Genomic DNA, 21,754 nt, shown 5'->3' on the forward strand with positions numbered 1-21,754 from the left:
CGAGATGGGCTGGGGCAGGCAGCGGCCCGCGCCTTACTCCGGTACCGAGGGAACCGCTGCGGGCTCAGGGGCCCTGCTCGCGGTCTCTACCCGCCGCTGAGGCGCTGAGCGCCGCCTCCTCATCCTCCTCCTCCTCCTTCGGGGAGGCGCGGCGGGGCCGGCAGGAGGAAGCTGCGCCCTCCTCCCCTCCCTCCCTCCATCCATCCCTTCCCCTTCGTCCCTCCCGGTGCTGGCGGCGGCTCCTCCCTCGGCGTGCGAGCCGCAGCGGCCGGCGAGCGGGGCGGAGGGGCGGCGCGGCGCCGAGCGGGGCCCGCTGTGCTGGTGGTGGAGGTGGTGGCGGCGGCGGCAGCAGCAAGAGGAGGAGGAAGAAGAGGAGGAGGAGGAGCGGGAGCCGCGAACCGGCGCCTCCCCGCAGCCCCGCCGCTGGGCCCCGCCGGCGCCCCCCATGCCCGTGTGGTGCTGCCGCTGCTCCCTGGCCGGTCCCGTCAGGTGAGGGGCGACGGGGGGCGGGCGAGGGGCTGGGGGCGAGGGGCTGGGGGCTGCCCGCTCCCCGGGCGGCTTCTGGGGCCGGGGCTCGGCTCCTGCTTCGCTCCGGTGCTGGCGGTGCGCAGCGCTCTCCTCAGTCGTTTGATTAAAATAAAATTAAATAATAGCCCCGGAGGTGTTAGGTTGGCCCCGCGGAGCGTGAGCTTGGTGCCGAACCGTGGTTATTTTTATTTGTATTTTATTCCGTGACGGGTTTTCTGTGAGCCGCAGGATGCTCGGTGTGTGCGTTTGTTACTCCGAGTCCGCGGGGGGCTGGGGTCCGGCACGAGTGCCCCCTGAAAAGGGCTCCTCCGGCGCTGTGCCTTGCGGTAAAGTGTGGCAGCTGAAAAGCTAATTCGTTTTTCTTCCAAAGGGAGAAGAGTGTTTACATGTATACTATGCATTTTCTACTATTTATTTCTCCCCCGCATCAATTAAAGGTAATTAACTAAAAAGCAAAAATGACGACGAGGTGCAGAACCCCGGTAGCGCAGTTATTGCGGTTAGGTGGTGAGGCTCGACCAGGAGCTGAAGCGAGCTCTGGTGTTGGCACTGAGTCACCCCCGTGCCCTCTGGCATCTCTGCAGGACCAGAGGCAGTGATATCTTCACCAAATCCCCGCCACTGCAAAGCTGACTACTAGTTTTCATATTATAAAAACTTCTTGTACTTGCTGGCTTGCGCTGTTCAAGGCTCAGGGACCACAGACTCACGTCCTAACTCCGGGTCTGACCGGGTTTGGGTTATGATGTCCTTACAAAGGAAGGACACGCGCCTGACAGCAGTGCTTCATCTGCTGCTTCATAGGCACAATAGCTGAGGAACCGCGTGTTGTATGCAGGCATTTCTGTGCGAGGTTAGCTTCACTAAACCTGTCGGGTAGTTTGCAGCCAGCTTTCAAAGCTGCAGTGTTTTTATTGTTAGAGATTCTATAAAGCTGCACATGCATCCTGTAAGAGAGGTTTTGAAGTGTTTCTTTTGTGTTTCTAGCTTCCATCTAGCAGGGGAGGTATATAAAAATGGCACTAAAACATGCCTACTCTCTGTAAGCCTCTCTTTTGCAAGGCATAAAATAGCGTTACCTTAGATAACTTTGAGCAAAGGCTGGAAGATAATACAGGCTGCCTGTACCTATGTGTTAAAAAAAAAAAAAAAAAAAGAGATGAAAAAAGCAGTATGATAACTAAATGCCTTCTCTTTGCTTTCTTCTCACTTTAATCTAACTTGGACTTCGTGTTTTATGCATTTCTGTTATCATGAGAAGCTAATGTGTGATGGTAATTCAGTCAAATCACTAATTTGCAAACTTTTTTTCCTGTAGTGCAGGAAGTACAGATATAGAGTACTTGCCTTCAGAAATAAATACAACTTCAGAATAGCTTCCCCACTTTATAGGAACTGTAACCATCACAGAGCTGTATTCACTGTGTGCTGGTGCTGCTATTCCTTTATAGCTCTCTCTAGCTTTAGTTCCATTTTCCATTGAGGAAAGTCTTTTTGAAATACATAAGGGAACTTTCAGTGCTGTGGGAGTTTAGGCAGTACGTCACTTATGTGGCTGTGGGAGTTGGATTGATAGCTTCTGCTTTTTGGTCCCATGTAGAAAATAATTCCTGAAATTCCAAAATGGCTTTAATAAATGTAGATTCTTAGGAAATAAGTCAGAGTGCTTGTACTCAAGTTAATTCCTTTACATTTCTTATTAAAACTGTTTAGGCTTGTAGATTGCATTATTATTATTATTTTTAATCAAGGAGTCAAGTCTGTATTTTGAAGATTTAATAAAATAACTGCCAATAACAGATTATTTTTAATTTGCCTTTGCTTTTATAGTTAAGCAGATGAAGTGTGTGCTTCTTCAATGACCTGGAAAGAACTGAGAGAGAGCTACTAAATAAGCAGTAGATGATAAAAAACAAGTCTTCATAGTATAGAAACATGTTTAGAGTGAAGAACTATGAGAGGAACCCAAGTGCGTGTTGCATAAAGCTGACAAATCTTAAGAAAATGACGAGTGGTGAAAACAGTCTATCCTACAATAGCTGACCTGAATGGGGCATAGTAATTCCTTTTGTTAACTTCATGGTTAGATGATTCCTTTTGTTAAAGGATTTTCTTAGAGTGCTTAAAACACCATAGGCTGCATCTAGGGTTTGTAGGAATTTCAATTCTCTCCATTTTTGAATCTCTACCGACTCCGAGTAGCCTCACTTCTACCTTTCCAAACATTTGTTGATGGGAAGTTTTCTATGCTGCTCAGCAGGTAGGAAGGTGTGTGAATGCCTGCTGTTGTATCTCAGCTGCTCCTTCAGTCTTTGGCTGGCCTTACTGTTGTTAATTGGCTAGGCAGTGTATGCCTCCCCTTTTGATAAGGATAATGAGAAATGAGGTTTTCTGCGTGGTGGATCAAAATAATGCTTGTTGGTTATACTCTGGCTTTGTGCAAACCGAATTGGGAATCTGTGTCTCAGTGGAGCCATCTGTCCCTTTTGTTATCCTGCTGTAGACCTTCTAGGAGAAAATAGACTTTTATTTTAAATCTGCTGTTAGAAAAGCTGTGCTGAAGAGTAAAAAATTTTGTGGATTGGATGAAGCATATCTGTTTTAGTCTTGTTTTCATTAATTCTGTAGCTCTTCAAATAAAGTGTCAAAAGCAACTTTATTTTTGAAGAAATTGTTCCGACTACAACTGTTTCATTTTTAGTTTTCTTCCATCTGTCCTTGTTAATTAGAAATTACAGCAGCCCTGAAACTGAAGGACAGCTTTTGAATTCCTTCGTCCAGTATTTTGGTGACAGCCTTGGGAGGAAGATTAAAAGAATGCCTTTAATAGAAGAAACTGTTCTGCCTGGGGACTCTCTCCTTACTCTGCCTGTAGTAATAATAGGTAAGTTGTTTTGTTAACTCTTGAAATTGTGTCACTGCCATTGCCTTTATAAACCTGCTGCATGAAGTCATTTATCATAAAATAAATAATGCTTAATGTACTTACAGTGAAGAAGTTCATTAGAGAAATAAAGTTGTTATGATTAACAGTGACATCAAATTATATTAAAAGTCTTGCTACCGGAGTGTATTTTAATTCAGATGGTGACTTGGCAAAATGAGCTGTGTTATTTGGCAGCAGATACGTGAGTCTTAACAGAAGAACTGTTTTGATCCTAGCATTGATAATGTAGGGCTTGATTAACACGATACCATGTCTACATTGGGTTGCATGGTGACTGTTGATGTTGCAATGATAGAAACTTGTGGAGTCACACAAACAGTCAAAAGCATAATGTGAAATGTGTACTGTGTATTGGTTAAACGCTAACCTTGTTCGTTAGTTGTATTTTGCTGTTGCATCCATCACTGACATATGAAAGTTGTCCCATCTTTTCCAAAACGAATCTGTGTCAGCTCAACCAGTTAAGAGCAATGCACATTGTCTTGATTAAATAGCTAAAGGCTTGTACTTGTAAAATCTTGCTGAATGACAGCGCAGCAGAGTAGAGCAGGCTCCCTAGGTACGCAGCATAATTGAGACTGCCAGGGTGACTTGTATTGGGCCAAGGTTTTTCAGCAACAGCTGTTCGCCAGCTCCTTACTGCCATGACTCAATGAAAGGATAAAGAAAAGATCTGAAGTAAAAGAGGTTTTCAGTAATCTAGTTCAAAGCTGTTGGTACTGAAGCAAACCAACAGCTTGAATTGTACCTGCAAACAAGCAGAGATTCCAGAGAATAATGTTTCGACACAATGTGTTCACAGTAAATCTCTTCAGCTTTGAAAGGCTGGTGTTTGTACAGTGCCTGTTCTCAAAGCTCTCCATGACAGCTCAAAATAGTGCTCATGTAACGCATTTACGTGGATGTGACAGACGTGAATCACTAGCTGAGTTCTGCATCATAATTGAAGAGCAACAGTTTCCTGGCATTTCATCAACCTTAGTATAGGTTTGCCATATGGCTAATGACTCAGTTTTCACTGTTTAGTTTTGCAAATACAAGTTATGCAAATACCTGTGCTCAATACTTATTTTGCCTAGAACGCTTTCCTATGTGCTGGTACCAAACACAGCTGCCTTGACTATTTCTGCTTGAGGTGTGTGTCTGTAAAAAACACAAATACATTACCCAAATGGTGTTTCACAGATGCATTTGAGAAGTTTCTCAGGTTGATCTCCGTGGGCAGCCTGCTATCCCAAGTTTGGCTGTCTGAAGAAGCCTTAGAAGGGATCTAAACGGGTCTTAATATTGTAGTAGAACCACACAAAGAGTGGTGTATGTGTCCCTCATACATACGTGTATGCACACAAATGCAGTCTCTACTGGTTTAATCTTCTCTGTGCTATTCCTATGTAGCTGGAGTTAAACGTTCCTTATTTGAGCTTCCTAGTGCGATGTCCTTGTTGTGCTATTTCAGTAATTAGATGGAAAAAAGATGGCATGTGTAATAAATTAACCTCACCGTGGAACAAGGCTTCTATTGCCCTTTACCGTCTTTACCATCCTGTTTCTCCCCTGTATGATGACCAGTTTAAGATACAATTCTTAAACTTGTGCTCTGTAGTGCATTGTAGTTCTGTAAAGAGTACTAAGCTACTCTGATAATTATAAGTAGCTTCTGGCTTGTACTTCTTTTGCTCAAGAAATTGGGAAGAAACTGGTAAATTGTATTTGAATGACTTGAAATTCTAGAATTTGATGCTAGAGTGCTAACTCTAGAAGATATTCTGTGCTAAACTTTGTCATCTGCACTGGTTTTGATCATTACTGTGTAAACACAATATAGTCTTAATTTTTCATCTGAATGACAAGTCTATACAATTATGTTTGAAGTTGATTGTTTGCTTTTAATTTTGGTGTATAACAATAAATAGCAGCTTGAAGATCCCTGTGGTGGAAAACCACAGCTTTCCTTCTTTGCCTTATGGCTCTTACACTGCACAGGCACTTCCGCATCCATGTACTGGTGCATAAAATAGGTTGGTGTAAGAGCCTTTAAGGCACACTGCAGCCTCCCATAGTAGTGCAGGTTCTAGGCTCATGGAAAAACATCTTCACTGAACGCTGACTAGAAGAATCAGCCTTTGAGTTCACCTGTTAGTAAGCCTTCTTCTCATGGACAGGTGAAACATGGTTTGAGCAAACTGTTGGGGAATTTGAGGACTGAAAAATCAGAAAAGTGAAGAGACAGGCATTGAAGTGGGACTGGGAACAGAAGATGGAAACAACGTGCCCAGAGATAATGGGGAACAGGAGGCAAAGGGTGAACTCTAGAGATCAAGAGTTGGAATGACAGGAAATAAAAGCTAGCATCCTAACAATGAGTGCTATATAAAAGCATGAATAAATGGCTAACTTTAGCCTAGAATTTGAATAGCGTGTAGTAAATACCATGCATGCCACTCTAGATGGAAAACAAATGCAAAATACTGAATAGCGCCTCATTAGGAGAACACTGTGCTTTTCATTCAGTTAATGAGGAAGAGGAGCGATAGAAATACCAGTACAGAGTCGCTTGTGCTATTCTGCAGAACTTAAGTATTCTTTTATGACATAAGCTTTCCCTAGATTTTAATATTTGACCTTGCAACATGAACATTATTTCTATATTCACACGTTAAAATGTGATCCCCTGCTTTGTCTAATACTAGTCAAACAAATAGAAATATTTACCGTACAGTAACATTTTGGTTCCATCCATTTCACAGCTTTAATAACCATTTGAAAGTAGGTTAGCCTATTAAAATTACAATAATTCACATAAATGAATTGTAAAAAGCTATAAAATGAAGGGGATATAGAAAGCTTGAATTTATACTGTTGCTCTTAAATATACTGCTGAATATGGTTTTAAACGTTTCTTGTACTTTACTACATCTACTATGTTTTTACCTTATGCTGTATATATAATTTCTCATGCTGACTTGCACCATCTACAGCTTTCTGCTTTTTTCTTCCTTTTGTTTTATGGGTAGACCTAAAGAGTGCATACTCCAGGTTGTCTTTGTTTTGTGTCTTACGGTATATAGTGGAAGTGGGAACACAAAGTTGTAAGGCGGTAGCAATACTCAGGTATTACTGTGATTGACATGTAGAGCAGATCCCTTCTATCAGATCATTTTCACACCAGAACAGTGAATCTGATATACTGAATTACTAGATCACTTTATGTGCATTTTTTTCCATTGTGTAGAATGGTCATACATACACTTTTTTACCTGAAAAAGATTGTGGTTGGCTTATTTGAAGGAAATTCCTGTGTCAGGCTTTATTTTCCTGTGAGGATTATACGGTGCTTTGAATCAAATGGTATTGCATTATACTACTTTCATCGAATAAGCAGCAACAAGATTTCAGTACTTAGTAAAACTGTTAATAACCTAGAGTTTCTAAAACAGTTACTTCTTTCTTTACTAGGAAATGGACCTTCAGGAATTTGTCTTTCGTACCTGCTGTCTGGGTACAGGCCATATTTGTCTCCTGAAGCTGTACATCCAAACCCCATTCTACATACAAAACTAGAAGAAGCTCGACATCTTTCCATTGTTGATCAGGTAAGCTTTTGTTGCCATCTCTTCCAGATCTTTTCGTTCTACAAGCTAGATTATGAAACAGTAGTCTTTCTTTAATGATCCTATTTAAAATGCTTTTGCAGCTTACACAAGCAGTGCTGTGGATGAAAAAGGCCTAAACACTCTCATCCCACAAAGAATTAGATAACAATAAAGCTGTGTGGCCTCAAACAACTAGCTTCACTCATTGGCCTCTGCTTTTCTTACCTGTAAAATAAAGAGCAGTATATACCTTCTTCAGTGGCTCGTAACAAATTACACATAGGACGCTTCAGTTTAAAAACAGTACATTTTAAGAAGTGGGTATCCAAAAAAAAAAAAAAAATGTAGATTGCAGAAAAAAATTATACATAACCAGCCCAGCTAGATTATCATGTTTCTAAAGCATTAATAAGTTACTTTGTTCTTCTGTTGATTTAAATGACATTGATTCATAATCACTTGATCCAAGGCCGGTGTGTGTTTGTGGTGTTTTTGTGGTCCTTTAGGGATTTTTCCTTGTTTGTGGTGGTTTTTGGTTTTACAATCTGCCCTTTGTTGTGTTTTTATTACTTGCCAAAAGTGTCTAAAGCATCACTTGGTCAGTGAATAGCTGACCCAGGAATTCTTGCTTTCATGTCCTGGAACATTTGGTCACTATTGTTGAAGTACATTAGCAACATGTATTCTTTGGTCTTTAAATCAAAATATTCCCAAATAATACAGTTCTCATTAAGACTTTTTTTTTTGTACCATTAGGGACATGTAAACCAAACCCATTTTTCTTTTCTGAACAGTATGCATCCTTAACTGTTTGCGTTCACAACTTTACAACTGCTGCTGTTTGGTATTTGCTATACTTGTATACATCTGATTTTCCCATTCCATCTGAACAGTTAAATCTTCTCCTTTATTTTTCTCCCCATTTGTTTTCTGTATTATCATTTTCTACTCATCTCATCACACTGCTGATTGATTACTCACTGTGCAGTCAGCGAGTGTATTGCCCATGTGACTATAAATTTTTTGAAATATAAACACACGTCATGGGGAAGTTGAGGTTGGTTGACTTTGGTTTGGGGCTTTTTGGTTTTAGTGCTCTGCCATTTGCATGCAATGCAGTTTCAAGGTTTGTTTTCTGGCTGGAAAGTAGGTTGACTTAGCTTTTGGCTATAGGTGTTTCATATACTTCATCCTCCCTCACTCCCCTATATGTTCTCCCAGTTTTGGAAGCCAAACTTGTCTTTGTCAGCAAAAAGACATTTTTCTCTTCAGGTTTTTATTCTCTTTTTCAAACATTTGCCACTGCGTCACAGTGTTTCTAAATAGGAAAATGTGGCTGGCTAATAGATGCTGAAATATGAAAACATTTTAGAATGTTCTAGAAATAGTTCTCAAGATGAACTGCTTTGTAAAAACAAGTCTAATTCTAATTAATTTTTAAAATCAGTATTTCCAGTACTGCCATTATTTCAAAATAAAATAAACTTGCTGTTAGAACTACACGAGCAGTCAGAGGACCCTTTTCTGCTTGATCTTTAAAACGATGTTTTTAGGTTCCCTTTTTGCTTTGTCAAAATGAGACTCCTAGAAATACTAGCAATTCTCTGTTAAAAGCAGTCTGTTACCTATAAATATAAATGCTATTAAGTTACTCTGTTCTCTGAACATTTGTCCCAATTTTTCAAATAATGACCTGCCTTGGTATTACTGCACTACCACATAATTCTCAAATGGCAGAAATCTATAATATAAAAAGTTAGAGAAGAACTGAATCATGGTCGTTATTTCTAAAAACTTCTGATTTAATTTCTACGCTACATATTTCTACTTAAAATGCAACTTGAACTAATTGTGGTGTTCGTACATCAAATTCAATTTCTGTACATCAGAACAGCATGATAAACAGTGAAAGTTGTAACTCTTGTACTTCAGGATCTAGAGTACCTGTCTGAAGGCCTCGAAGGACGCTCTTCAAACCCAGTTGCTGTGCTTTTTGATACACTCCTGCATCCTGATGCTGACTTTGGGTATGACTACCCACCAGTTTTGCACTGGAAGCTAGAGCAACATAATTATATTCCTCATATAGTGCTTGGTAAAGGACCACCTGGTGGGGCTTGGCATGTGAGTAAATATTTTATATTACTGGATGGTAACTTGATAATTTTATGGTCTAGGAATTGTCTTGCTAAGGTTGTTTTAGATGGTAATGGCAATTTCATTTACCAAAGGTCAAGTATGTTAGAGATGAAACATTACCCTTAATTTTGGGAATCATCACCATGACTGCTGTCTTACGTTTTTTATTAGTTTAAATTTAATTATACTAAAGAGTATTCTCTGACTTTTTTCATACTGTTTTCAGCTGCTGTTATACAAAATCTTAAATCTTAATGTATTCATCCTGTTGCTTTTATGCTTTTCTCTTGTTTTGTGTTTTTATAAATAACTTGCTTTTATTTTCCCTTTCACTTGTTCTACTTTTACATAAAAGTATCCGTTTGAAATTTATCTTGTTTTTCTTCCTTAGTCCATGGAAGGCTCTATGCTAACAATCAGTTTTGGAGACTGGATGGAACTTCCCGGGCTCACCTTTAAGGAGTGGGCAGCTAGCAAGCGCAGGTAGAGATGCTGCATAATGTATTCGGGAAACATACAGTTGCTGTAAGATAGACAACACTATTTTAAGAACTGGAAAACATTCAAGCTGCATTGTTTACAGGAATGCTTCTTTTTTAGTTTATTTAATTGCCTGATGGCACTAGAAACGATACTGCTGTGTGCACTTGAAAGAAAATTGACAGTGGTTGGACAGAATAATGGCTTTGAGTGCATCAAAATCATACATACTAGCAATGTTGTGTTTTAACAACATTTCTCAAATAAGTGCTGTTACTGTAAGTAGCTTTAGGCATTTAAAATCTACAGAAGTATCACAAGTTCCTCTTTCACTGTGGATGTCACTTAAGTTGCTCTGCACGGTAGCTTTCTTGTAATTCAGGAAGTCAGTATTTTTCAGCTTTTGCTTTACAGACAAATCTGCAGCATCTAAAATGTTGCTATCAGTTGTATTGTTGAGAATAATTCATTACTTCTCAATATTATTTTATTGTAAATTCCTTGGAAAACATTTAAAAAAAAAATACTGTCTTGTATGATTCCATGGCCTTTGCTTCAAGGATACAATTAGTTCACAAATGCCTGTGTCAGTAGATGAACTGTGCATAGGCTCTTCATAAAATTTCAATTTTCCTGACTTAATTCTAATTAAAGGAAGCTGTTGTTTTGAATTGGGCATGTGTGTTTGAGCAGACTGTTACTCGTTTCAGGACAACACAGTAGAGAAACTGTACCTTTGTTCTTTAATCGCTTTCTTAGATAATGACAGTAGTCTTGCCTCCGTATGAACTGAAATCCCATAAGCTGCTTATTATCTGAAGCTAATTTGTTGATATTATAATTTTCAACAATACTAAAAAAAGAAATGCTGACCAGCTTTACTACAATTAAACAAGCATATTAAAAAACATAGATAATTAAAACTTGTAGTTGTGCAAAATGGTTTCCTTAAAACAGGTGTCACACTTGCATCCAACCTCTCTGAAAACCTGATGAGATATTTATTAGTGTATGTACTTTTAAATGTTCAGGTTACTGTTTTGTTAATCTGTTAGGGTAAGTAACCCAATCTCTTGTAAACATGCTTCAGAGTGTAATTCTGTGGCTACCCAATGTTCACTACTTTTGGCTTCTTAGAGCTTGCTTCTAAAGAAGCAGCAAAATTCATGCAGCTGTTCAAAACAATTATACTTTCAGCTTAAATTTGTTGTAAATACATCAATAAACATGAAAAACATAGATGTAATACCAGGATTCCAATGCAAGAATGTTTTTATTGGGCATTTGACTATCGTAATCCTATTCACGTGTGTATTAAGGTTCTGTGTGAGGCTTGCTTTTTTCATTTCTGTGGGACTTAATTCTGTGATACAGAACTACTTATTTTGATCCTTAACTGAACTTACCTGTACTAAAAGGAGAAGTCTTTTGAGTTGAGTAGTCTTCAATATACTTTAAAGTTAGCACCTACTTCAAGTAACTAAGTAATTTGTATGTTGTCATTGAGTACTGTTTAGCCAGTATTATATTGTTGGTGGTCATGATGTTAAACTGGCTTTGTAAAATGCTTCCACATAGGACTACTGTGATACAGGGTATTCATGCTTAATTTGCTCATCACCTTAGCACTTTACAATGAAAAGAGTTGATTATTTAAAAAAAAAAGAAACTTGTCTTGTATATCAGGAATCAAGACAGCGAATAAAACTAAGTTCAAATATATTGAACTCTGTAGTTAAACTGAACAGATTCAATCCTTTTACATCTGACTGTCAGGTATTATATCATATATGATGTTGAAACTACTGTTAAGGCGTTAATATTAACTGGAACCATTCAATTCTGTTTCAGAAATATAAAGAGTGACCGCGTAATGCCAGAAGAAATTGCTTGCTATTATAAACACTATGTTAAAGTCATGGGCCTCCAGAAGAATTTCAGAGACAATGTTTATATAACATCAGTATCCAGGCTTTATCGAGGAGAGGATGATGAAAATAGAAGTCAACTTAGTGAAGATATTTCAACGCAGCATTTGGAAATGGAAGATGGACAGAAATCACTGATCAAGCGAAACTGGGAAGTTAGAGGTTATCAGCGAGCGACGGATGGTTCTCATGTGCCCTTCTGCCTCTTTGCTGAGAATGTGGCTCTTGCCACTGGAAGCTTTGATTCTCCTGGCCGACTACAAGTTGAAGGAGAAGACTTCCCTTTTGTGCTTCATTCCATGTCTGACTTTGGGGCTGCTATCAGCAAAGGAAAGCTACGTGGGAAAGCAGACCCTGTATTAATTGTGGGTGCCGGACTTACAGCAGCTGATGCAGTACTGTGTGCCTACAACAACAACATCCCAGTAATTCACGTGTTTCGTAGAAGAGTTACTGATACAAGCCTGATTTTCAAACAGTTACCTAAAAAGCTTTACCCTGAATACCATAAGGTCTATCATATGATGTGTACTCAGTCACACACTGTGGACTCTAATCTGCATTCTGCTTACACTAGTTTCCCTGAACACAATGTACTTTCCTTCAAGCCTGAAATGAAATGTGTTCTTCAGAGTGCCTCTGGACTGAAGAAAATTCTGAAGTTTTCTGTAGCCTTAGTTCTGATAGGTTCTCACCCAAATCTTTTCTTTCTGAAGGACCAAGGACATAGCATAGGTCATCACTTAAATCAGCCCATCACATGCAAGGGGAATCCTATAGAGATTGATCCATATACTTATGAATGCACTAAAGAAGCAAACCTCTTTGCTTTAGGTCCTCTGGTTGGAGACAATTTTGTACGGTTTTTAAAAGGAGGTGCACTGGGCATTGCACGATGCTTGGCAATAAGACAAAAGAAGAAACATGAATTGATTGAAAGTGGGGATGGAGGAGGTGATGGGGTACCTTAAATAAGGCTTTAGAAACTTTCACATACGAAATTAGACGTAGTCTAACAAAGTACTGACAGCAAAAGTTGTTAGCAGTCATATTTCTGTATACAAGTAACCTGTACTTGTATTGTTTGGTAGAGGATGCTAATACCACTATACTTCCTTTTCAAAATACAAAAATGTGATCTGCTGTTACAACTGATCTCTACTCTACTGGAATTACTTCCAGAGAAACAGAAAATGAGACTAACTTCTATTGACCTGCCTGTCATCTCTTGCTCAGCTTGAAAGAGCAGACTTCCTCTGGGAAAAGCAATGCATGCCAGAGTGGGTTTATCTTGTAGTGTCAAACCTGACAAAATATTCTTATCCTGAAATTAAGATAATTTTTAAAAGCAGAAGACTCCTAGTACAAAGTGATTCTTGGTCCCAAAGCAGATTTGGAGCCTTCTGTTTGAAGTGAGGGTTTTATTTATTTGCCATAGTAACGCAGAAAGAATGAGCACTTAGTAAAATGGTTTTACTATACAAAGGATTTCTCTAAGCAGAGAAGTATTGGTCAACAGTTCCAAATTATTCAACTTGGAAATTGGCATAAAAGAACAGGCATTCCAGTTTAATCTTCAGTGCATGATTTGACGATTCATTCATGTTTTTTCACACTATGCCTAGATTTTGGTGAGTGCAGAAAGACTGACATGAGATGTTCCCCTTCAGTGATGTGTATGTTCTGAGAATACTCATCAACATAAACAATAAAGTACTGATGTAAGTGCTCTTATTACAGTGTCAATATAATGAATAGTGTACTACTGAAAAAGAAATCTAAGTACATGAGAAAGCTTTTCAATTTTTTGCCTTTTAGCTCAGGAAGACTGAATGGGATCACTTGAGTGATGAAGGTGGGTGGTAGTTATTAGTGTCTCCCATTTGGCCAAGTACTGGTTGTTTTTTCCTCCTAGATCAGCACATAACACAAACTATTTTGCTTTGCAGGTTTTTTTTTTTTTTTTTGAAATGTCATGGAAAAGGATTATACTTGCAGCCAGCTTAAAGAAAACAAACATAGTTCATATAAAATACTAGTTTGCTATATAATACAAAGGTTTAACATGTACCTACCTCTGAAGTTTTGCGTTTCTGCTCCATAATGTAAGGCCTGGATTTTTGTTTACCTAAACATGCTCCAGGGTTATTGGCTGTAGCAAGATAAGCAACAGCCAGTTAGAGAATTATCATCTAGAACTCTCAGTAGATTAATTGCTTGGTTTTGATTCATTACCACACACTTTAATTCAGGTCCATTGTGATCGAACAGATGGTACTACATCTAGTTTTTCATTTGGTTTTCATTTTCATTCTGTGTTGAAGAATATCTCATAGTTTAAGATACCGTATGTGCATGATTAAAATCTCCATGCTAGAACTTGAGCAGATTTTTAAAGGAAGTAAGTCCTAGGCTTAGACTTTGTGAAACTACTAGTGTTTGCTGGTATCCCAGCTTATTTTCCCCAAGTTGTAGATACCTATATGCAACAAATGCCTGCATTCTGTGCCAACTGAGTTACTGGGTTCTGTGACTACTGCTGGCTTTTATGTGTCTGAGTAAGGTAATCAGACTTGCACAGACTATAGTTGACAAAGCTGAGTATGCAAAGATTAAAATGACTTTTTTCAGTGGAGGGCAAAAGTCATTATGAAATGATTCTACTACTGATAAATCTTAGTTTAGAGCCAACTGAATTGCATAAATGCAAACGTAAGAAAGGCAGACTTTATTTTCTGCATTGCCTACAAGGTTGAATTTAACCATGCATTTTCAGTAGTTAAGATTTTCTTATACTGATTTAAGCTGGCTTTAATTATGCTAAATCTTAGGCTTATTTATAAATGAATTGAAATTCTATAATTAGCCTTCTTTAGCAGAAACTGTATGTATATATAAATCTATCTTAAACCTGTGATACCTAATCATTTTAACTGAGAATTGGTGTTGCAAGTGATAAATACTTGATTACAGAACTTTATGGCAATTAATATATTGGGAATACATCTGCACTGTGATTAAATTCCTTCAGTTTTTGTATAAATATAAATTTCTAAATACGACATACTGCAGCATGTTAGAGCATATCCCTTTGTCACCTGAAACAAAATGCCAACAAAACAAGGGAAGCAAAGAAGGAAGAGGTCCAAACAGCCAAATCCCTAGCCTCAGCTGCTGCAGCTGTTCATGGGCTGTGCTCATGGCAGCAACAAACAACGTGAGCGATTTTTGTCCAGCCCATTGTACAGGTAACTTTCCCAGCAGCATTATAATACCTTGAGCTTTAATTGCTTTCCTCTTTTTGTCAGTCTTCTCAGTACCTCTGAGATAAAATAGTAAGATATGTTAGCTGGGCAGAGCAATTTTCTCAGTGGTCGTGTTTATTAGTCTGCCAGTATAAAATCACTTTTGACTGAAGCTGTACTAAAAATCATCCTGTTTCTTCTAGAAATTGCTAGTTTTAAAGTTGCAGCTGGACTTTCTGACATTTGGGTTTCTGACTATCTGGGAGATGTTTCCATTGCTCTCCACTTAGGTATGGCTGTAAGAATAAGATGTAAAAAATAATTTAACTTGGTTAGGATAGCTTTACCTTAAGATAGTTTTACCTAAAGCATTATGATAATTACTCTATTTATTATGAATTAGATGTTGGCACTGGATAGCTCTTCTGGGGAAATGTGTCCTCTCAGATTTCAAAAAGAATGTGTATATATATATATACATATATATTTGAATTTCCTTTATGCTATAATAGTTCCCAACAGGGAAACTGTGTGCTTCCTTCAGCTCTTCTTTCAGTGAGAAAGATAAGCTTTCAAATACTGTGTGAATAAGAAGGATGCTTATTACTTCAGCGTTATTACTGATACACAGGAATAATGTAACTTTTAACAAAAAGAATTTTATTTGGATTTACAGAATTTATAAAGGTACGTTAACCATGCTGTGTATTTTGTAAAAGGTTAGTGGGAACATATCTTTTGTAGTTGACTTTGGTTCTTAATGCTGAATGCATCTCCTAACTAAATTATTAAGATTATTTTAATTAGTATCCAGCTGTGTTGGACTGGGGGCTAAGGCCTGTCATAGTTGATTTCCCTAACAATCCATCTAGGGTGTAGTTGTTTAACAATGGGCAGCTCCTCATGGAGGCACCTAACTGTGGTAAGAAATTGCACAGCTTTTGGCATCTGGTAGCTGATCGACTTGTGCTTAAAGCATTTTCCACAAAAGCATGGCTTCATTTTGCCCTGCTGAATCAGTGCAGGAGTCCTTTCTGCAAGCTGCCCACGGAGTGGTGACAGCAACGTCAGCCTGTTCTGGCTCTGAAGTAAATGCATGGCCTGGAGCTCGCAACCTTGGCTTGCCAAGAAAGAGCATAGGAGCCAGGTGCATAGGCTCCAGAAACAGAGCCTATACATTGAGTAAGGGACACCAAAGAGCATCCCACGGCCCTGGGTCCTCAGCACTGCAGTTGTCAGGGTACACCATGGCCTGTTGTGTAGGTGCCTCTTTAATGATTATTCTTATTGTGATGGTTGCCTAACGAAAAACATCAATTCTATAGAAGGAGATGGCTGTAGGTTTTTCATGCAGCTTGAGAATGGGGGAAAAAAGGGTAAAAGCCAGGAAACTGGAGTATTTAATTTCTTCCAGCTTTGAACAAGGCCCAGACTTTGAGGAAGGCCTGGCTTGCACAGCCCATGGAAGGGGAGGAAAGGAATTTACCTCATGAAAACCTGTTTTTAGGCAAGCTATTCTTGGGAGAGGAGAAAAAGGGTGTAAGATCTGCTAAATTCTAAGGAGTCCTCTCTAATAACAAGTAATAACCAGTGAGAAACCATCAGGAAAGCAGTCAGAACCCGATCAATATTAACTGAAAAACTATAGGTGCCAAAGCAAGCCCCTGTAGTACTCATAGACTCTTGGTCTCCTCCCATCCTCTTCTGTCTAGATATGCAAGCTGTGACATTGAGCTGGAGTTGTGCTGAACTTGTTAGTCTAACCTGGTGCCATATGTTTTAATGGGCTCCTAAGGGAGGTTGTGCTCAAGTGCAACATGTGGGAAGCCCTAAGCCTTGATCTGAAAGGTGATGTGCGAAGAGACGAGTCTTGGTTACTCTGATACAATGCCGTGTTTTCCATTTGTGAGAAACAAAGCTGGTATTTTCATGCAATAGTGGAGTCTTGGCTTTAAAGCTGCTAGATCACAGCTGCTTCTAAACTGCATGAGGTAGCACACATGTACCTTAAGGGCAGCTGATCACATATGGATAATAAAACCCAGCGATGATTTCATTTTGAAAAAGTTATGGAACAAAAAATGCTGAAAGATTTATACTATTAGGTTTTATTTTAAGTCATATTTTAGAACATTCTGGCTATGATGGTTTTTATCAGTGTTTTTTTTTGTTGTTGTTGTTTGTTTATTTTTGGGTGAGAGCAAGATGGGAGCACAGTAGTTCAACTGATAAAGTGTCTTTTGGATATCCACTTCTCCCTTTTCTTGCCTGACCCAAAAGAAAATACATGCTTTGTTTGAAATGACCATAATACGTTCTATTTAGTAGAAATAATCTTTTATTTTTATTTTTTTGACAGAAGACAAGGCTTTAGTGACAATTGGGGTGACAAATTTGAAGTTAGGGGCTGTGTTACGAATTCCTGTTTTTCTGAAAGACAACACTGTCTCTTGGGGAATATGGTGCACTTCTGGGCTGGTTCAGCTAATTCTCAAAGCTTGAGATGCACTAGGAAGTGTGGGACCACAGATCTGGTGTAAGGAACAAGGATTGGGATACAATATAATTTAGTAATTACAGTGAGTCTAAGCACTCTTCTAAAGATGGCTTTGTCTTTGCAGGCACTATGGAACATTTCAGCTCAAGCAGGCTTATTACCCTGAACTTGACTTCACGTTACACCCATCTGCATATTGGGTGACTTTCCAACAAAGATTATTTTGTGCTCATCGGGCATATTAAGCCCAACTCTTACAACCTGGTGACCATAGTAGAGAGGAGAAAAAAAAAGACTTCATATTCTTAGCTCTCCTATCATTTTGAATCAACTTGTTTTGGAGATCCACTATGGATCCATATCATAATTTCATCAAATTTGCATTTTTTCCTCTCTCTCCCCATTATGAGATCAGTAGCAATGTGCATACATCAGCCTGCGTTGTCTACAGTGGATGCTCCAAACTGAAATTCAGCTTTGTTCCTGGACACCCTCTGCAGACCTCTATGCCAGCATGAAGACAATGAAAACATAACACAAAAAAGTATAGAATCCCAGCATTTCATTATATGTATTTTTATTTTTTTAATGGATATATAAGGAAGTTGCCCACAATCTAAAGCTAGGGACAAGGAGATGATAGATTTGGTAGACTTCTGAGGGTTGCTCTGAGCAGAGGGAAGTGATTCACTTTTAATTCTAGGACCAGCTTCTATGTGAACACTGAGATGCCCTTTTCCAATAACTGATCCTGTTACCTTATATCTGCTTGGCAAAATTTGGAAAGTCAGTACTCCAACCTTGCCCATTGCTGTTGGTTCTGGTATTCTGGTTGTCGAATTGCAGTTCTAAATGCAGAGCTAACCTTTTATGTTCTCCCACCCTTGTTTTTTTGCTCACACATGATGTATCTGGAGCTTGAGGTACTAAGTAAACATTTCCATGCGTTGTGCCTCACTATTTCTGCTTTTGCTGAAGTATGTTTGGGTCATCCCCTTTTTCAGATGTTCAGCATAAACAACTTGTAGAGAATATCTGCTGTCAGCTTAAATATATTCTCCTTTTGAACTGTGAGCAAAACCTCTGCCTTGATTAGATGATAGAACCTGCCAGAGGCATGCATGTGAAGCTTGTTTTATCTTCATGTGTGAAAACTGATGACAGATGAAAGTCTAAAGGAATAATACAGGAAGAGTTTCAGCTGAAAGAAGGCAATTACCGGTCCAGAGAAGTGGGGAACTCTTGGGGGGAGGGAACTGTGGAGAGGCAAAGGCGTTCAGAGTGCTGTTGTGTTCAGAAAGGGGGAAGAGAAGTTCTTGTATGGATCTGGTGCTGTAGCTGATGCTTGAGGGAGATTACAATGGTCAAAACTGGGGCAGAAGGATGCGAGCAGAGTGCTGAAGCAAGTGGCAGGGCAAGTTGCTGGTTGGGGAGACTGGGAAATGGTTGGCAAAAATCAGATTTACCTCACTAGTATGTGGTCATGAAAGACTTGTACAAAGAGGAGTGAGAAATACAGTGGTCGGGCAGCTGATGCAGGTTTCGCCACGTTTGGATTAGGTTCGAAGACAGCAGCACAACCAGGGTGCAGTCAGAAGTAGCCAAACACTGGAGTGGCCAAATGTGGTTGTGGGTAGATTCAGGAACTTGAGTGGAGCAAGAGAAGGGGAAGTTGTATGGGAGGGAAAGTGATGGGGAAGAGACAGTTTAATCATCAAGCACAAAAAGCTTTCTTTCCAGAACGGATTGATGCTAGGAGATCTGGGTGGGGGTAGATCTTATAACTGATGTACCAGGTGAAGTTGGTGTAGAGGCTTCTACATGTGGAACATGGTGAAGGACTGGAGGTCAGCAGACAGGACACTGAAGCTGATGACAAATGCTTTTTTAGATTATAGGAATTAGTGCAATGACACAGGAGAGGCCAGCCCTGCCACCCACCCTGCTGCACCAGCCCTGAGAGAAGACTCTAGTTAAAGTGTACAATGAAAGCTGGGAGGATTCTCACGGGTGTGAGAGGTCAAAAATAGAGCATAATCTTCAGCAGTGAGAAGGAAAATACATTGGTAGTCCTGTAAAAGAAAAAAAAAAATACCATAGCTTCCCCAGCTGATGGGGGAAAGACAGGAAGTCAGCTGAAACTGATGCAAGCTAAAGCTGAGGATGGTGTTTCTGTACAGAAACAGCATCTGTCCTCTCTTCCAGTGGTGCATGAAGTAATACAACCTGCTTGAAACTGTTCAGCTAAGCTGATGGATGCAAGACTGTACTTTAAAAGCCTTGCTAATAAAAAGTATATTTAGTTTGTATATTGTGTGCATCTCCTTCCTATGAGCAGCATGAACAAAAATAATACATGGTACTAAAAAAAAAAAAGCAGTCCCCACACAGCCTCAATGTTTGTTACACAGAAATACAAGAAACAAGATCTGCAGATAAAGCTTCTGCTTAGATTTATTTTTAGATAAAGAACAGCCTTTTGTCAAAAAGATGTGGGTGTACTTGCACACTGTGGTTTGAAGTAGATTAGAGAAACCTTAGATGTCTGAGTTACTGAACTTTTGTTTTAATCTTCTAAAGAAAGTCAACACCATACAACTTCCTTAAGCAGTGCGGTGAGCTGACTGTTGAAACCACGGGGCACACAAATACAAAGCAGGCAGCAGCAACTCTGAACTGCAGACTACTCAGTAAATGTGTAGTGTTCAGAAGTCACTCTGTACATAGATGTCATGCAGGGAAATAAAGGAAATGTGTGCAAGGGAAGGACCTCTCCAAGGAGAGACCAGCAGCCACTAGGGAGCAGTAGCTTCTAATGTCAAGGGAAGAAATGAGGAATAGTCCCATGACTGCCTTCCCAGTACAAAAGCAGTTTCACAGCTGTCTGTGAAAGACTGAAAGAAACTGGATGTTGGAAATGTTGGCACAAAAGGAGACATTTCAAGATTTATGAAGACCCAGGTGCTCATGAAGTCATAGAATGGCTGGGGTTGGAAGGAACCTCAAAGACCACCTAGTTCCACCCTCCCTGCCATGGGCAGGGATGCCACCCCCTAGTTCACCAGATGATGTCTGAGTCTGGTGGTCTTCTGTCACTAAATAACTGAAAATGAATATAAAAACTGCTGATTCATCTCTCTGGGGAATTGGATTTGAAGAGTATAATGTATGAGTGGTCACAGGTATGCCCCGGGGTGGCTTGAACTCCAGCAGAATACAGTGCAAATTGCAAAGGTCTTAGTTTTTACAGGGTCATGTACATCATATGTTTCAAGCATTTCTCAGATGAAATGTTCTGCCTTTTTTTTTTAAAAAAAAAAAAAAGATGTAAATAATCATTCTGAAGGATCTTCTCCGTTGATATTCTGCTGAGCTCTTTGCTTGAGTTGAGTAACAACTATCAAAAATGTTATTCTCAGCAGTCTGCAATGGCTGTCTGTCGGAGCAGTGGGTTTTCACAGGAAAACACAGAGGTTCTGATGGTACAAAAACTCACCCTGAAAGTACAGCAAACAGCAGTAAGTACAGCTCCAGTCCTCCAGGAACTACCTCAACAGCTGAAGAACAGTCTTTATAAAGGTGGTGGGTGGACAGGAATTGACCCTATGGTGATAAACATCACAATACCAAAACCCCCTCATTGCTGAATCCAGAATTTGTTTACCTTTGTGATTTGTGTACCATTTTGGACATCCCTGACTAAGCAGCAAGACTGTCAAGAAAAGCCTGATGAAAGACTTTTTCTGAGGACAAAGTATTTTTTGTCTGGTACCATGTAAGCGGGTTGACTTCACGATAATTGCTGTCGACATGCAGAGATTTCAAGATTCTGTTCCTCAAATTGACACGACATAGTGGCTTCAAATAGCCCAGCTCACCTCGTCAAGATGGGATAATTAACATAATTTCCCATAGCAACGTCATTCAATTGGCTTCTCTGCCACTCCTAGATCTGGATTTTACAAGTTTTTATTCTTTTGTTTGCAGAGTAAACTTCTCCCCCTGCCAGAGAACCAGTTTAAAGAAGGGGAGAAGAGCTCATCCAATCCTAAACATCAGGGAAAAGTCTCTACAGAGTCTTGAAAAAAATGTCTTGATTAGTCAAGAAAATAAAACAATTAAGGAGTTATGACCAAGTTCATGGCAATGGTGGCCATGGCCATTGGATGTAAATGAACAGGACCTTGCATTTATCAGTTAGTCCTGGGTGGACATCCAATTCCCTGAACCACGAAGTTTAACTGTGTTTTTCTCTTTGGACTCCTGGAACCCACCAAATCCAGTCTGTCCCCCTCTCAATTCAGACTCAATGCAAATGAACACAAGTTACAGTGTTATGAGATGACATTATATCTAAACTTACACTTCAGGAGCACAGAAGGCTGCTTTTCATGTAA

At 39.5% G+C, this 21,754-nt stretch overlaps 2 protein-coding genes across 3 annotated transcripts in view; one reads left to right on the forward strand and one right to left on the reverse strand.

The window, feature by feature from the left end:
• Positions 1-19,666, forward strand: OSGIN2 (oxidative stress induced growth inhibitor family member 2). 2 transcript variants are annotated; one of them, XR_011093100.1, is made up of 7 exons: positions 1-489; positions 3,258-3,412; positions 6,932-7,068; positions 9,001-9,192; positions 9,599-9,690; positions 11,539-13,336; positions 13,434-19,666. XR_011093100.1 is itself a non-coding variant. In XM_068672233.1 (6 exons), the coding sequence occupies exons 1-6, from the start codon at positions 446-448 to the stop codon at positions 12,584-12,586; spliced, it is 1,668 nt and encodes a 555-aa protein (XP_068528334.1). In that variant the 5' UTR covers positions 1-445; the 3' UTR covers positions 12,587-13,349. The 2 variants fall into 2 exon arrangements, 1 of the variants encoding a protein (XP_068528334.1); XM_068672233.1 differs by lacking the exon at positions 13,434-19,666 and having other exon boundaries at positions 11,539-13,349.
• Positions 17,048-21,754, reverse strand: part of NBN (nibrin) — a 27,743-nt gene continuing 23,036 nt past the window's right edge. Inside the window, exon 17 of the transcript XR_011093099.1 lies at positions 17,048-20,854. The gene's annotated coding sequence lies outside the window, so the exon portion shown is untranslated. The remainder of the gene's footprint in view (positions 20,855-21,754) is intronic.

The sequence above is a fragment of the Anas acuta genome, chromosome 2 (genome assembly GCF_963932015.1).
Source record: "Anas acuta chromosome 2, bAnaAcu1.1, whole genome shotgun sequence".
Lineage (NCBI taxonomy): Eukaryota > Metazoa > Chordata > Aves > Anseriformes > Anatidae > Anas > Anas acuta.